At 42.7% G+C, this 17,632-nt stretch overlaps 1 protein-coding gene across 4 annotated transcripts in view; it reads right to left on the bottom strand.

The window, feature by feature from the left end:
• Nucleotides 1-17,632, bottom strand: part of GATA3 (GATA binding protein 3) — a 79,666-nt gene that overhangs the window by 38,203 nt on the left and 23,831 nt on the right. For 2 of the 4 annotated variants that reach the window (XM_042470874.1, XM_042470876.1), the window contains exon 3: nt 12,025-12,567. In XM_042470874.1, coding sequence (XP_042326808.1) covers nt 12,025-12,567 — 543 coding nt within the window. The remainder of the gene's footprint in view (nt 1-12,024; nt 12,568-17,632) is intronic. The other 2 variants (XM_042470877.1, XM_042470875.1) reach the window with 1 other exon arrangement.

The raw sequence follows: 17,632 nt of genomic DNA, 5'->3' as shown, positions 1-17,632 counted from the left end.
AGTTATATCAGTTTGATGCTACCTGAATTGCCATGAATCCATCCTATGGGATGCTGAGATGTGTAATTTGGTGAGTTATATCAGTTTGATGCTACCTGAATTGCCATGAATCCATCCTATGGGATGCTGAGATGTGTAATTTGGTGAGGTACAGTTGGCCCTCTGTATCCATGGATTCTTTACCCATTTCATCCATGGATTCATCCAAACAATATATAAATTCCAAAAAGCAAACCTTGATTTTGCTGTTTTATATAAGGGTCACCATTTGACTATCCATTGTATTTAATGGGACTTGAGCATCCATGGATTTTGGTACCCACAAGGGCCCTGGAGCCAAACCCCAGCAGATGCCATGGGCCCACTGTACTTAAAATTCTCTGCTGGGGGGGCAGCATTGCTATAGTTCAAGACAGCCCGTAGTCCTCACCAAACTCCAAAACTCTGGATTTCTTGGGTTTGAGCTATAGCAATCCCAAAAGGTGCCATTTGTCATCTGGAAAGCTGTTGCTTCCAAAGAAGAAGCACCTCAGCAGTTTCACTCACCACTTCACCTTCCCCTGGACAGCAGTGTGTCTGAGTGGTATTGGACTAGGAAACGAAAGAGCTGAGTTCAAATCCCACTCAGCTTTGAAGCTCAATAAATAACCTTGGCCTTCTCTCTGTCTTGCTCTCAGCCTCCCTCTCTGCCTACTTGACCTACTGCACAGGGTTGTTGTGAAAATAAATAGTGGGGAGAAAGAACCACTTATGTTGCCATGAACTTCTTTTATATGCAGTGTGTATCAGGTGGGACCACACTGCCCAGTTATAGCAGTTGATTTCACTTTCACTCTTGGAATATCATTCCATGGAATTCTGGGACTTCTAGTCTGGTGTGGTACTCAGAATTCGCTGCTCAAAAGCTCTGATACACTGCTTGAACTACAGTAGAGGACTCTGCTCTCCCAAATTACAAATCCTAGGATTCCATAGGATGGACCCAGAGCAGTTAAAGAGGGACCAAACAGCTATAAACTGTGCAGTGCAGATACACGCATTACAAGCTATGACATTCTTCGCTCCCAGCTTCTCAGGCAAATGGAGCTCTTCAGAGAAAGAGATGTGTGTTGTGTGACTTCAAGTCACTTCCGACTTACGACAATCTTAGGGCAAACCTATCCCAGAGTTTTCTGGGCAAGCTCCTTCAGAGGGGGGTTGCCATTGCCATCCTTTGAAGCTGAGAGAGTGTGACTTGCTCAAAGTCACCCAGTGGATTCCCATGGCTGAGAGAGGATTTGAACCCTGGACTCCAGAGTCAGAGTCCAACACTCAATCCGCTACACCACACTGGCCCTCTACTGAAATAGAAATACATATTTATCTGGCAGTTCTGAGTCTGCTTTACATATACTAGCTTAGCAAGAATGGCCTGTCTGTGTTTGCTAGCAGTCCCTGAAGGCAAGCAATTAATTTCTGGTTCACCTGAGTAAAAAATGGTTTGGGGGGGAAGGGGCCTTACTGTGCAATCCATACACTCATACCAAGTTTTTGCCTCTGGTAAAGAGGAGTCCTCAGGGAGGGTGGTATTCTTTCAAAAACCTGAAAGACCTGTTTGACTGGGAGGCAAATGCTGTGTGAATGCACAAAAAGGAAGTGAAACCCCTTTCCAAACCACTTCCACCTCACTTTAAAACTATTGCTTTTTTTTCCCTCTGGCTTCAGGCCAGCCACTAAATATCTTCCAACCCTGGGAAGGGGGCTCAAATTTTCAGTTAATACTGGCCTCCCTTGCAAGGTTGCTGCCAGGATTACTGTGACAGTTTGACATCACTTTAACTGCCACGGCTCCATTTGTAGTTTTGTGAGATACAGACAGTCAGCCCTTCATAGCTTCCAATTTTTTGATCCATGGATTCAAGCATCCACAGTTTGAACACACACACACACACAAACACACACACACACACACACACATATATATATATATTCCCAAAAGCAAACCTTGAATTTGCCATTGAGGTAATAATTCAAAAGATGTCAACCCTATGTTTTTGATTTGAGCGCACTGTAGCAAGCCAAAAGCAAAACCAGAGTCCCTTTTTGCTGGGTTTCTTCAAACTGGGTCTTCAAAGTTGTCTATTGTCCTTTATAATACATTATTGCCACCTTCTTTTGAATTCATACTGTTTGAAGTAACTCTGGTTGGATTTTGGATTAAAGTTCATGGGGAGGAAAAAAGGTTTAAGTTGGTATGGGTGTAAAAGGATGTGAACCAATGTCCTAAAACTTGTTGACAGCTTGTGAGGTGGTTGACAATGTTCTTAGTAAACTGTCCAGCAAGTCTGAGCAAGGTTGCTGTAAGTTTGGGGGAAAGTTCAGACTCCCGTCTGAAACGGACAGAACAAGGGATACCATCTTACTGTGCCAAACCCCAGAGGATACCAAGGGCCTACTGTTTTGAGCCTTCTCTCTCAGAGCTCTGGTACCACAACAAACTGCAAATCCAAAGTTTTCATAGCACTGAGCCATGGCAGTTAAAGCGGTGTCAGATTGCATTATTCCTGCAATGCGGATACAGCTTGAGACAACTGTTTCCATCAGCAGAAGCAGGAGGGGATTATTTTACTTCCCTCCATAGCCTCATCATGCAAGCTAAAAAAAACTGATCTGAAGTGCAGAGCATCCCTCCAGTGCATGTTTTCAGACAGCAAGGAAGGCTGGAGAGAAACAGTAAGAAAATCCCATCTGGGCAGAGGCTAGTGTGACTTTGGATATAACCCAGTGCACTCCATGAAGGAAGCACCAAGTAAATACAAAATATTATCTGCATTTCTCTAGACAGCCCCACAGGCGAGGAGTGCAGGCCAAGGAAGCAGAAGAAAAAAGCCGGGCAGACGAAATTGTGGTGGGACCTTTTTTGATGTCTTTGGGGTCTGGCTGAAAAAGACTTGACAATGATGAAACAACCTTGTGAAGCTAACCACCCTCTTTAGGTCAGTCTGAGCCGCAGCTCCAAAAAGTGTTTGCTGTTTTGCCATTTCCTCTTTTGCTCCATTTTCTGTCATCCTTGTTGGCTCCAAGAAGGCACAGCAAAGGGAGAGAAGAACCTCAGAAAGCCACTCAAAAGAGGCCAAGGAACCTCTGTTGATCCTTCCCAGAAGAATTTGGCTCTGGCCTCACTTGTTTTTCCTTTTTTTCCCATGCTGGTCCTTTTACCTCCGGCTTGGCTCACTTATCCTGCTCAACCCAGCTCTCCTCAACTAAACAATGTTATGTCTGGCAACTGGTTTGTTTGGAATATTTTCAGGGAAGGAGGCAGGGAAGATCTAAACCTAATGTGTTTTTTTTTTTTTCATAAAATCAGAGTGGGTTATTTTCCCCCTTTCCCTAATACAACAGCTTTGCAACAACACTGGGAAAGCCCTGCCTCTATTTCCATAAAGTTATGTTCTTCATTCCTATCAAGGTTGTTTGGGAACTACTCTGGACTGGAGATAATATAACAAAAGCCAGCAAGGCTTCTTCATCATTGCATGGGAAAGTATTATCTGCTTAAATGTCTACATATCTGTGAAGAGCTTGAGGAAATTTCCTCATTTCTTTTATTTATTGGACTGTTGTTGTTGAGAAGGTGACTTAACTAAAGGACATGCCATTCTCTATAAAATTCCATAGTTTCTTTACAAAGAAAACCACCTAACATATTAATAACTATTTGTTGTTATGCAGTTATATGCTGTCAAATCAGTTTCAATTTTCAGTGATCCTATGTGAACAACCCTGTTCTGGTCTTGCAGATTCAGGGCTATGGCTTCCCTGACTTGAATCAATCCACCTGTATTGGGTCTTATTCTTTTCCTACTTTCTTTAGCTTTACAGAGCAGTCTAAGATGAAGCCATGTTAGTCTAGAAAATCAATTATCAAAGGGATCTTGTAGTATCTTTGAGACTAAGTAAAAGAAAGAAGTTGATAGCATCAGCTTTCGTAGACTTGAGTACATCTGAGGAAGTAGGCTCAAGTCTACGAAAGCTCATGCTACCAACTTCTTTCTTTGAATTAGACTCAGCTACAAGTTCATCTCCATCAACTCACGTCATCTCATGGTAGATCCAAAGGAAGATAGCTCAAGTTTAGTCATTTTGGTATCTAGGGAGTGTTTGGACTTCATTTGCTCATGGGCTGGTTGTGGGGGTTTCCCAGCAGCCAATGGTTTCTGCAGAACTCTCCTCCAACACTACATTTCCAACACATTTATTCTCTTCCTGTAAGCTTTCTTCACTGTCCAGTTTTCACAACCACATACAGAAATAGGAAACATGACAGCACAGATGAGCCTAACTTTGCAACAAATTACATTTTCACCTCTGCTACATTAATAGGAATGAATTCATTTCCCCCCCATTCCAACAATCATTATTAACAAGTTAATTTTCAGCAGCCTATTTTTTTCAGGGGGATGGGGCAAGGATTGTGTTACAGCTGTTCTGAAACAACTGAGCACCTGTAGTCCTTGCTAATCTGTTGCCAAAGCTAGTATCAGACCTCTACCAAGGTGCAGGAGTGGAGCGGCTGCTACTGACCACCCAGCTCACTAGTATACATCTCAGGTCCAGGCTATCTGAAGAACCATATCTCCCTGCATGAACCCGTTTAAGCTCTACGATCTTGCAGAGAAGCACTTCTTTCTGACCCACTAACTTCTCAGGGGACAAAGGAGTGGACCTTCTCAGTAGCAGCTCCCAAATGCTAAGGAACTAGGATGGTTCCCTCCTGGCTTTCCTTCTGCTGGCAGGAGAAGATTTTCCCTTTCCATCAGGCTTTTATGAACTGACTGTGAAGGGCTTTTTAATAGTGTGCTGGTTTGTTGACTTTTTACATTCTTTTTCTGAATATTTGTTTCCTATATATTGTTTGTAAATAACATGTTTGTGTGTGTGCACATATATTTAAATAACATATACATGCACATGGATCTGCATATACATGCACATATGCACGTATAATTTTACTGATGTTTGTGAGACCCAGCCTCATTTTGCCCTGCGGTAGGCTAGTGCTATCTCAGCCTCATAGTAGAGCTAGTCCCAACCCTATTTTGCCTTCTGATAGGAATAGCACTGCCTCACTTAGGCACAAACCTAGTCATCCTCACAAAAGGTATGAGCTATGCCTTATTTTGCCTTGTGGTAGAGCGACCGCTTTCTCGCACAACTTCACAGTAGGTCCAGACCCAGTCTCAGCCTCATTGTAAGGCTAGCACTATCTCACTTAGCCTCATAGTAGGGCTTGGCCCTGCCTTATGGTAGGGATAGTTCCATCTCACTTAGAGCCAGACCTAGTCTCAGCCTCAAAGCAGGTCTGACTCCTGCCTCTTTTTGCCTTGTGGTAGGGTTAGTGATGTCTCATGTAGCCTCACAGTAAAGCTAAGCCCTGTCTCATTTTGCCTTGTGGTAGGGCTAGCTCTGTCTCATCAAGGAGCTTATCGCTCAGCATTTTAAACTGGCTCTAGCCTCCCAGACTGGAGCCAGGATGCGGGATGGAGGCAGCGATTAATGCACACTAAATTTCTGGCCACCATGAGCCCAGGTCCCAGCCGCACTCCACCAGCACTTTTTAAAAGTCGGAAAGCTTTCTGATTTCTAAAAAGTGCTGGCGGAGCACTGTTTGATCCCGCCTGGGACCCAGGCTGATGGTGGCCGGCGGTTTGGCAATGATCTAGTGTGTGATAATCCCCACCTCCATCCCGCATCCCAGCTCCAGCCCAGGAGGCTGGAGCTTGTTTAAAATGCTGACTCACATTACGTCCAGACCTGGTCTCAGCCTCATTGTAAGACTAGCACTTTCTCATTTAGCCTCACAGTAGAGCTAAGCCCTGTCTCAATTTGCCTTGTGGCAGGGCTAGCTCTGTCTCATGTAGTCTCACATTAGGTCCAGACCCAGTCTCAGCCACACTGTAGGGCTAGCACTTTCTCACTGAGCCTCATGGTACGGCTATGCCCTGTCTCATTTTGCATTGTGCGCAGGTTAGCATTGTCTCACTTAGGTCCAGACTTAGTCTGAGCCTTACTCATTTTGCCTTAGTGTAGGGCTAGTGTTCTATCACTCAGCCTCACAGTAGGGATAGGCCCTGACTCATTTTGCCTAGGAGTAAGGATAGCATTGTCTCACTTAGGTCCAGACCTAGTCCCAACCTCAGAGTAAGTTTGAACCCTGTTTCATTTTGCCTTGTTGTACAGTTAGCACTCTCTCACTTAGCCTCACAGTAGAGCTAGGCCCAGCCTAACTTACAGCATCATATGATGGTCAAGGCCACACTTACAACACCATGCATCTCTTGTATCTATCTGACATTAGAGGAAAAGGTTTCTTGTCAGCAAACAAGGAGGCAGCAGCAACCCTCAACCAGCTTGCAGGCCTCTGTTTTCATTCTCTTGTGCGTCTTCTACACCTCCTCCCACTCTCTGTCTCTCCTTTTTCCTCCCTTTCTCTCTCTCTCTCTCTCTCAACGTCAGTCTGCTTGCATGTACAGAAAGAGGCCGTTCTGCGTTTACTTTTTTTTTTTGTCACTGTTAACCGCATCCGGACTCTATTAAAGTTCCTGGCGCTGAATAAACAATGTAACTGTCGCGTGCAGCAGTCTGAAAATAATTGGATTAGCTAAAACGTATCAGCTAAATAGAGACAGTCCCTGATCAGACAGTCAGAGTAAATGTCACCCTGGAAAAACCCTGAAAACTGATCTGACTCATGCTGGATTACTCTACTTGTAGCAGCCTCCATGAGGAAAAGAAATGAAAAGAATATTTATATACACCTTTTACTTATTTAGCTCTCTTTTTAATCTACAAATAGTCAGATCCTAAAGATAGACATTCAGATATTTTAGAATGAGATGTTGGGGGGGCGGGTTTACCACCAGAATATTTAAGACTGCCTCATGACCTGCTCTTGTGCTTGAACCCCCAAAAGGTCACACTGCACAGAAATGAACACTGTGAGCTGCTAGTGACTACAGAGGAAGCTTCTTTTAAAAGCACAGGCACACCAGAGGATTGAAAAGTTGGCAACATTCCTGTCCTGGGAGTTCTGAACATGGTCTGGCACAGCATGCTTTGCCACTGAAAATAGTCCCAGTCACTGGGATATAAAGAGCTGCTTTTTACTGAGTTGAGCCAATGTGATGTAGTGGTTTGAGTGTTGGGTGAGAGACCAGGGTTTGAATCCCCTTTGCTCATCAGCGGAAAACCACTAGGTAACCTTGGGCTAGTCACACACGCTCAACCTCAGAGGTCCAGGACTTCTCTGGACAAATTTTGCCAAGAAAACCTAGTGATGGGATTGCCATACGTCAGAAATGACTTGAAGGCACACAACAACTAACATTAACTCATACCGAATTCGATCTAGATGCATCTAGCTGAGTATTATTGACATTGACTGGCACCATCTCTCCAGGATTTCATGCAGCATTATGTCTTAGCCCTCTCCTGACACATCAGGTCAGGAGAACATGTAACAATCCAGATATTGTTGCACTAGATATCCCAGTAGCCTTAGCCAGCAGAGTCAATGGTAGTGGTTTGGACAACATTGGGAAGGCTACCAGTTTCCTGGCTGTAGTTCTACCTGGAAACCAAGTACTTAACCTCTCCCTCAAACCATATGTAATAGGGAAGTTACTGCTTAATATAGCAGGACTAACATCTAAACAAAGATGCTGGGGATTGGGCTATAAATGCAGATGATTCCAAAGTGGATTGTGTCCATTTATAAATGTGAAATCCTAAAGTCTTGTGAAAGTGGCTTTTTGTAATTAGAATCACTTCTATTAAGGAAATATCCCTCCACACAGGTCATGAAATATCTGTGGGACAAGTCCAGATCAGGCAGACAAAATGGGATTTCTTTCTTTTTCCTAACTAGATCCCTGACTTGCCATGCCAATTCTACCAAAAGAAAAGGTCCCCAATTTTATTTTTACAAAAAACTTAAAATACTCAGGCTGCTGGAACCTGGGAAAATAATTGCAGGAAGTGCTGAGAGACTGTTGAATGGGGAATGTGAATCTGCTTCTATCCATTTCTCTTTTCTTTGCACACGGAAGTCACTGAACCAATAAATAACATTTCTGGAACACATTAGGGTTTTGTGGTCCTCCCGCAACACCACACAGATACACACACACACAAATATACATGCTTTGTATCAGCTCTCCAGAAAAATTCAAGTTAACAGCAACTTGCTTTTTTAAAAAAAGAAAAAGAGCTTCTGAGCTTAATAAACAGATTGGGAATTTGGCTTACCACCAGAAACAAGAAGGGGGGAAATTAATTGTGCATTGTGGTTTAGTTGCCCTGTTTATAATAGACCAGCAGAGAAAAACTAGAAGATGACAAAAAGAGTATGGCAGAGGTGAGGTTAAAGTTTGACCTGTCAGGTCAATTCAATCTAAAGCTGCTGTTTTTCAATCCCTAAATAAATTCCAGGATGAACTGAAGACAGTTAGGGTTCATTCAGCAAACACCTGAGGAATCTGCTCTATAGAGATGTCACTTTTGTGCAAAAATCTTGTCCTTTCAGATTGCCAGCTGACTGGAAAACAAAGGGATTGGCCTGCTCTTTGGGCCTTTAAAAGCAGAAGGCTCTGCAGAAACTAGCCAGTGAGCTTTTCACAGCTGTGCAAAGAAGCCGTCATAGAAGCATTATTGCCTTCAAACAGTTGTGGGTCAAGCCATTGCTAAGGCCAAGCTAAAGAGCTGAGGCTGCATCCACACTGCAGAGATCATCTGGTTTGATGCCACTTTAAATGCCATGGCTTCATGCTGTGAAATTTTGGGAATTCTACTTTGTTGCAAGACCAGCGCTTTGCTGCAACAGCTTTGCTCTGGTGCCACAACAAACTACAATTCCAGCAATTCCATAGCATGAGGCCATGTCAGTTAAAGTGGTGCTAAACCAAATTATTTCTGCAGTGTGGATGCAGCCTGAGTAAGAGCTGGCAAGTCTGCAGAGACAGTGAGTGAGCATGTGAAAAAAACAGTCCTATCTCTTCCAGTGAATATTTGTCCACAAAAAATCTCAGTCAACCAAGGCTTCTTGCCACATGTGTGTGCCATACCCTCCAACTGTCCCCGTTTGGCAGGAACAGTCCCAATTAATCCTCTGTCATCCCACTTCTTTAGCTGATTTTAAAATGTCCTAGTTTTTTATTCCAGCTTTCCCTCAGTTTACTTCAGTTTACTACTGGAAACATTTAAAAAGAGGCTTAAAACCTTCCTCTTCTGTCTAGTCTTCCCCGCTGAAAAATGAAGTTTTGCACTCCCAATCCCATTGACTCTCTGCCTTACTCTCTTGAATGATTGTTTTTTAGATTTTATATAATTTGTATTTTGCATTTTATCTATTTTATGAGATGTTGTAACCATTTTATTGGTCTGTAAACCTCTTTGATCTAAGGAAAAGCGGTATACAAATAAAATTTATTATTATTATTAGTTGCAGCAATGTGCAAAGTAGTTTATACTTAGTTAACTCAGCAGGGGCATTTTGCCCTTCCCAGTAGACTGAGGCAGAATCAAACTGCTGAAGCCTCACCTAGTTTGTGTGTTCATTGACCACACAATGATATTGCTTGGCCACATGTATCCCAATTTTCATCTGAGAAATATTGGAGGGTATTAGCATCCATGAGGCAAAAGAGACAGACATGACTGGAGTTCTACTTTCTGGGAGTTCTGTGTGTGTTGTGTGACTTCATGTCATTTCCAATTTATGGTGACCCTAAGGCAAACCAACTGTGGGGTTTTTACGGCAAGATTTGTTTAGAGGAGGTTTGCTATTGCCGTCCCCCGAGGCTGAGAGCATGTGACTTGCCCAAGGTCACCCAGTGGTGACCATGACTTTTTCCAATCTCTGAATGAGATCTCAGTATTAAATTGGTACAGCAGTCCTCAAATGCACATCAGGGTGTGGCAATATCATGCTATAGATTTGTCTATATGGAATTTGTTATTTCTTTGCTCTCCACCCTGCCTCACGAACTTCAAGGCGGCCCTGCTTGTTGAATGTGGGGGGCGAGAGAGGCCTGGAAGTAATGTTTAATCTTAAATTTGATTCAACTCTCTACTCCCATCTCCCAGGAGGCAAAATAAAATTGGGAAGGAAGGGAATGACCTATAGGATATGGAAAACATCTTTAATGAGTACCACCTTTCACTAAACTTTCTGAAAGCAAAGTGGGTCATGTGTATGCATGAGCGAGAGATTTCATCTATGTAGTCATAAAAAGGAGAAACCCGAAACCTTTGTCCAGCCACATTTATTCAGATGAAACTCCCAATTAATTTCATGTTCCCCCACATAGGTACCTTTGGAATCATCGCTTAAGCCAATACCCACTTGAGAGTTAAGCTCCCATGAAATCACAACTAGTTCGAGTTTTAAAAGCTGAAGGTCACAGCTGTGCCACCCTGTACAACCGTTTCTTAAAAGTAAAATTCATGTAAACCTATGAGGCCTGTGTTTCTGCAAGTAAACGTGTTCAAAATCAAGTTATGAGAGTCTGCAAACTTATAGGACAACCTGTCCTATACGACATCAGAGATGTCAAGTTTAGCACATTGGCATACTCCCCACCATTTCACAGCTGAAAACTGGGACGTGTGTGGCCAAGCAATATCAAAATATGGTCAAGATAGCAAAAGTTAATAATGTAGAAGAACAGACAGGTCAGGAGAGGCTGCAGCAGTTTATTTTTGCCAGAGCCTACTGGAAAGGGTCAAATTCGGCCCCTTTGCTTCTCTCCCCGTTGCTGAGTTATGAGTAAAAGCTACATTTGGACTTCAAACTCAGTTTACCTTAATCGAAACAAGCAAAAAACAAAAAGGGGAAGTGGAAGGAGGAAGGAGGAAAAAGAAGCTGGGACACTTTAAAAGCAGCTGAAATAGTGGGAAGGCAGAGGATTCATTGGGATTGGGATTGTCCAAATCTACATAGTTGCGGGTTATGCACTTAAACTGGGAGTTTGGCTGAAACCGAGTTAAATTCCACTAGAAGTTTCAGCCCATTTTATTGTAATGAGAGAAAAATGATCAACCACTTCCTATGTGTACACGCAAGCGCACATGTACGCACGCACACACATAGCACCTAATCTAGTAAAGAAAAAAAGTGAAGGGGAGGCTAACAAAACCAGCGTAGCATAATAAAACCAGCCAAGTTTGGTTAAATAGTATCTGTGGATAGAAATCTGTAAGTAAGGACACCTCTTTTACCTCTTGCAAGAGTACTTGACCAAAAATCAAGTGGGCTTCTTCACCATGAGTAGAAGGTGTAAGTCTTGTGAAAGTACCCCAAGTTAGTTACAACCTTCCACCTTCTTCTGGCTCCTGGATCTGTGCAAATTAAATCTCTCTTTCTCTCTCTAGGAGAAGGTTGCTGCAAAGCACACATCATTTCCTCTAGTTTATCTCTTTTAAAACCAACAAGGGCAAACGGAATGGAAAGGGAAGGGACTGTAGCAGCCCTAGTAAATAGCCTGGGATCACTTGATTCTGTAATATTGTTCAGGCTAAGCCCCTTGGTCTGCAATGTCGGTGTGGGAGACCAAGAGGAGCCCCTCTAAGCTTGTTCAGTTCTTTCTAAATGGAAGAGTAGAATAAAACAGGCATTCTGGAACACATTGTTCCTGTGTTTTGAGGGGAGAGGTTTGCACTCTCGCTTTGATTTCTCAGTGGCCTTTGCATTATTGTGTTTGATCTCTGCTGGAAAAAGAAAATATTACTCTTTCTGCTTTTAGTAATAATCCATATAGCACCCTAGTTGGATCAAGCAGCTTTTGGTCTGAATTTGCACTCAAAATCCACCTACTCAATCAAATTATCCCCTCCTTGACTGTTGCTCAGGTAACTTTTTTCCCAAAAAACATATCCAGGGTAGCTGTGTTGGCAATACAGTACAATAATGTGGATTGTTATTTGTGGATTTTGCATGTTATTATCTTTTCCCCAAGAAAATCATGAAGAATCCATTAAGGACCCTACCTGTGCTGGAACGTGCTTTTGGTCTGGATTTGCACCCGAAGCCAGTCGGCGATCCCCCTAAGAGGCTGCTAGGGGGGAAAAGTCCAGAGCCATATTCAGGAACGTAGGATGGGTAGGTGGTGATGGGATGGTGAGCGGAGGAAGAGGCCCCTCCTAGTGAGGCCATGCTGCTCCTGGAGTGAGAAGACTCCAGCTTCATGGTGTCGGCCAAAGACACCTGATATTTAATGCACTCCTTCTCCTCTTGCCGGCTGGATCCAGTGGAACCTGGAGTGGAGATGGAGGGATCTGGGGAGACATCTTTGGGAGGGGTCGGTGGGAAGGTGAAGAGGTGTGGACTGGAGTGGCCCGCTGACAAAGTTGAGGAGGAAGCCGGAGGGTAGACAGAGAGAGGTCCAGGTGAGCCGTGGTGGATGGGGGTCTTGGAGAAGGGACTCAGGTTCCATGGAGAGGTCCCATGGTGGTGGCTTCCCAGAGCTTTGCTCCCATCCAGCCAAGGGAGAGAACTGTGCAGCAAGGGCGGGCGGCACACCTGGCCACCTGCTAGGACAAAAGAGAAAGGAGATCCACATGAGATGGCTTCTTCCTTCCCAAAGAAAAGATCAGTGGATGAACAGGCCTCAACTGGGGATCTGAGAGACAACCCAACACTTCCATTCTTTGCAAGAGTTAAGATCTGGGGCTACCCAAGGTGGATTTTGGGCAGTTTCATTTATCATCCATTGTGAAATAAAACTTATGTTTATTACAGATCATATCCCAAGACTCAAGCTCCGTCTGACCACAATTAGGTATCTGTTTTCAGATTGAATTGGGCCCCCTTGTGTTTTTTTCCCCTTGCAGCCAGGAAAAGTTACTTTTTGGATGACAAAGACACTAAATGCAGTATTCTGGGAGTTGGTCATCCAGAAAAGCATCTTTTCTGAGCTCTGCTCCTCCTGTGGAGCATAATAGAGTTCTTTTTTGCACCATGTCTTGGGTTGACTTTGTCTGTGTCAGTGCCCCTACCAGCTGGCAGAAATCAGGTGGCTCTTACTATCTTCTTCTGGCACAAGGGACATCACCTGTCCTGGGGACTAAGAGGCCTCTGAGTGCATTCCCCCAAAATACAGGCAGCTAGGCCCTAGATTTCCATCCCAGAGGCTCACCAAGTTTGCAGGGATCTCTACCTGTCCACCATTGACAAATCAAGTCTGGCTTTGTTGACCCATTCCAACTGTAGTCAAGCCGACACAGACTGTGGTGGCAAGTACATAAACTAGGCTGGCTAACTGGCCAGAACAAGCCAAATGTGCGGATACCTGCTAGCTTTGTCTCTGTGCCTGAGCCTGTCCTGTTTAGGGCAGACCTTGGAAATCAATACCCAAAATGAAGAGGAAAGGTGGCATTCACAACCTGGTCAACAGTGGTAAACCCTGTGCATGTCTTGTTGTTGTGTGCCTTCAATTTGTTTCTGACTTAGACAAGAGGACTTTATCACAGGGTTTTCTTGACAGGTTCTTCAGAGTGGGGTTGTCATTGCCATCCTCGGAGGCTGAGAGTGTGTGACATGCCCAGGGTCACCCAGTGGGTTTCCATGGCTGAGCAGGGATTCAAACCCCATTCTCTAGAGTCATAGCCCAATGCTCAAACCACTATGCCACGCTGGCTTTACTCAGTTCAAACGGCAACATGAAAATTAGAACTTTCTAAAAGGCAGTTGACAAACATAATCCAAGAATGGTTTGGAACATCAAAATGTCAGATTCTTTGCCTCTAGAAGACAGTCGCAATTAGTATTATTAACACTGTTCAAATTACTATTGTTACTACTATATTTGGGGCAAACATGTATCAGTAGTAACCATGTTGTGACTTTTTAATCCCATTTGTAAAGTTTTGTATTTTTCAGTCCAGTTCTCAATCCACTGACTCAGTTGAAGTCACTCACAGGAAAGAAATTTAGGCTGCATCCCGGCTGCAGAAATAATACAGTTTGACACCCTTTAACTACCATGGCTCAATGCTATAGAATTCTGGGATTTGTAGTTTTGTGAGACATTTAGCCTTCTCTGCAGCCTTAGTGTAAGGTGATAAATATGCTAAGGACCAAGGAGCTATTCAGATAGTAAAGTGACATTTTTTTACTATCATTACCTACAGAAGACAGACTCATTTTGGTCAGATGGAGTCATTATCAGCCATATTTTCAGGATGGAGTGCAAATTAAATTCAAATGGCAAATTTATGCCAGAACCTGCCACCAACACTAGGATCTCAATTTCTTATGTTATAAGTATCTCTTGTTGGAATTAAAGAAATTAACTTCTACTTACAACTTTTAAGATTTGGGATGCACCTAAGTGCCTGCCTATAAATCCCACTTAAACCTGACCTAAACTTTGATGGTGAAAGAAGTTCTTTTAATTTCCCTGGAATTTAAAGTACTTCCATGAGAATATACTCATGCTAGACATCAGCATACAATACTCTCTTGGAAGTTGTAGTTTGGGGAGGCATTCCACCTCGTCTACCAGAGAAAGCCCCAGTGCTTAACCAAACTGCAAATCCCAGGATTCTGTATGACATAATCATGACAGTTAAAGTGGTGTCAAACTGATTTAATTCCCCATCTACATCCTTAGTATATTATTTTACTATTTTTAACATTTTATATTGTGGTGTTTATCATTTGTTTATATTATATATGTTCTGATGTACCACCCTTTGGTGGAAAGGGTGTTATAAATAAATGTTCGTAGTAGTGGTAGTAGTAGTAATAGTACAGACCACCATTCATTCTGACTATCTGTGTGTCTGAAAAAGCCTTTCCTTTCATCTAAGGCTTCTTGCACATTACATATGTATACAGCAGTTTGATCCCACTTTAACTGCCATGCTACCTCTTACAGAAAACTTGGGATTTGTAGCTTTCAGGGACACTGGACCTCTCTAGCAGAGGTCTCTAAATTCCTCATGAAATAAGAAATCCCAGGTTTGTGTGGGATGGAGCCCTGGCAGTTAAACCGCTACAATTGTGTAGTGTCTATTTTTGTATGGGTTTTAAGAGAGGAAGATTTTTAGGAAAAGATGGCAGTGGTAGGTAGGCACCTTTACCTGGAAGTAAGTAACTCCTAAGTAAAGGTGTCTGTGGTTCCAAATCTGATTAAATTGAAGTAAAACAAACAGAGGCAGAACACACACAGTCACACCCCAAATTGGTTGCCTTTTCCATTGAAGTTTTTCCCCCACCCACATAAAACACAGAAAACTTCTCTCCCCCTCCCCCCCCAAAAGAAAAACCCTCACTTTTTCTGAATAGATCTGCCAAACCTCTTAAACTGGAGGGCACTAATAAAGAACTCAGAGCATGGAAAAGTTCCTCTTTTTCTACTTTAAACTCCAGGCCTCTTCATCCAGGTTGACCACTTCCCTTTGCTGGATTGCAACCCACAAAATCCCCCAGCCAGTCAGCAAACTCCCATTGAGAGGCAGTGCGGCATAGTGGTCTGAGCACTGGACGGTGACTCTGGAGATCAGGGTTTGATTCCCTGCTGGGTCATGGAAACCCACTGGAAACACTCTCAGGCCAAGAGACCCCTGAGACAGGGGCGCCATCAATCAGAAATAACTTGAAAGCACAGAACAACACCTAACCAAGGACAGCCAACCCTGGTCTAGACAAAACTCAACCCATCTTCATGGGGCCTTGTTCTCCAAGTAAACCTGGACAGCTTTACGATGGCAACTGGTGACCACTTGAGAACCCAATAGATGATACTTTAGGAGAAGCTGTTCCTGCCTAAGAAGTTAGCTTTCTCCCTTAGTTACTTAATTAGTTACTTAAAGCTTAGTTACTTAATTAGTTACTTAAAACTAATCCTCCTAAACTGAAGTATTTGGGGACATTAATACCGAATTAACAGGCTCAAGTTCCAGACAAGAAAAGCATACCAAAGCAGAACAGGAGAGTGGGGGAAAGTATTGATCTTCTCCCAGAATTCCTGAACAAATTTATTCTCTCTTCTCTTCTCCAGACTTTAAAAAAAACAAACGCTGATCATCTTTGTGTCCTTTTAGGATCTCACTAGGATCTCAATTTCTTATGTTATTTCTTTATTTATTTCACCAGCAACTAGTTGAAGTTTCCTGGGTCTTTCCATATTCCAACCGACAAACTCCCCAACCACAAAATGAGACTATTCTGAGTCCACTTACTTGGAAGTAAACCTTATTACATTAGATAGAAAAGACACTGCCCTCTCCCCAAAACAGATTTATTTCAACCATCTTTTATTTTATCTATTTAAATCTATTTTATCTATTTTAATGGTCATTTTTGTGAGTTTCTAATTGTAAGTCTTTAGACTGTAGGCCATTTTGAGTCCCAATTTTGGAAGAAAATCAGGATACAAATGAATATAATAAATAAACAATGCACAAATTATATTATTTTCAAGTTAAGGGCTGACTATGAAAGTTGATTTCCCTTTCGCAGCCTTCACTTAAGATCCTAAAGTAAATGCAATTCTAGATAGCCAGATAATGCTAGGAATCCCCCTGAAATAAAAGGACTTTCCTATTAAAAACCTGCCTTATGTTAAGGACTAGAATCTGTTTAGATTGCCTGGGAATTGGCTTCTGGATTGGGATTGGGAATTGACTTCTGGCCTAGTCAATTTAGCAATCTACATTTTTCACATTGCTGCAGATAAAAATACTATGAAATATCCCAAAGAGAAAAGATCTGCCTTAATGCTGAATTTTGCTTTTAAATCTTACAATCCACCCGAATACAGTATAAGTGTCCCATGCGACTCAGGTGTGGTTTGCAAAGGCAGACCAAAATCAAATTGAGTCTTGAATTGAACAACCAGTCCTCCTAAATATTCCCATAGATTGGAAGTGAATGAGGCTAAGGCTCCAGATCAGTGAGACTAAATGCAGACCCAATACATCTGGGTCTTTGAAGTGAACAACCAGTCCTCCTAAATATTCCCATAGATTGGAAGCGAATGAGGCTAAGGCTCCAGATCAGTGAGACTAAATGTAGACCCAATACATCTGGGTCTTTGAAGTGAACAACCAGTCATCCTAAATATTCCTGTCTATTGGAACTGAATAGAGCTAAGGTTTTGCATCAGAGGGACTAAATGCAGACCCAACAAATTTGGGTCTTTGAACTGAAAAACCAGTCATCCTAAATCCTAAATATCCCGATAGATTGGAAGACCCAATAAAACTCAGTCTGAAACCAGTCATTTTAAATATTCCCATCTACTGGAACTGGATGAGGCTAAGGCTCTGGATCAGAGGGAATAAAATAAGAGGCGTTCACACGACAGGGAAACCCACGTGTCAATAGGATGCATGATGGGGTTGTTTTTTCTTTTGAAAAAAGAGGGGTCTTTGGGGATAGATAAATACATTATTATTATTATTATTATTATTATTATTATTATTATTATTATTATTTTAAAGCAAGTGGACGTTTTTATACAAAGGTGGATAGGGGTGGGGGGGGGGGGTTGGGGGTCTTGAAATTATTCCAACCTAAGTTAATCCCTCTTGTGTGAAAGGGCTTTCCAGAGGCTGCATCCACACTGCAGCATTAACCCGGTTGAACTGC

This window comes from Sceloporus undulatus, chromosome 5, assembly GCF_019175285.1.
Source record: "Sceloporus undulatus isolate JIND9_A2432 ecotype Alabama chromosome 5, SceUnd_v1.1, whole genome shotgun sequence".
Taxonomy (NCBI): Eukaryota; Metazoa; Chordata; class Lepidosauria; order Squamata; family Phrynosomatidae; genus Sceloporus; species Sceloporus undulatus.
This window is presented reverse-complemented; position numbering and strand designations above follow the sequence as displayed.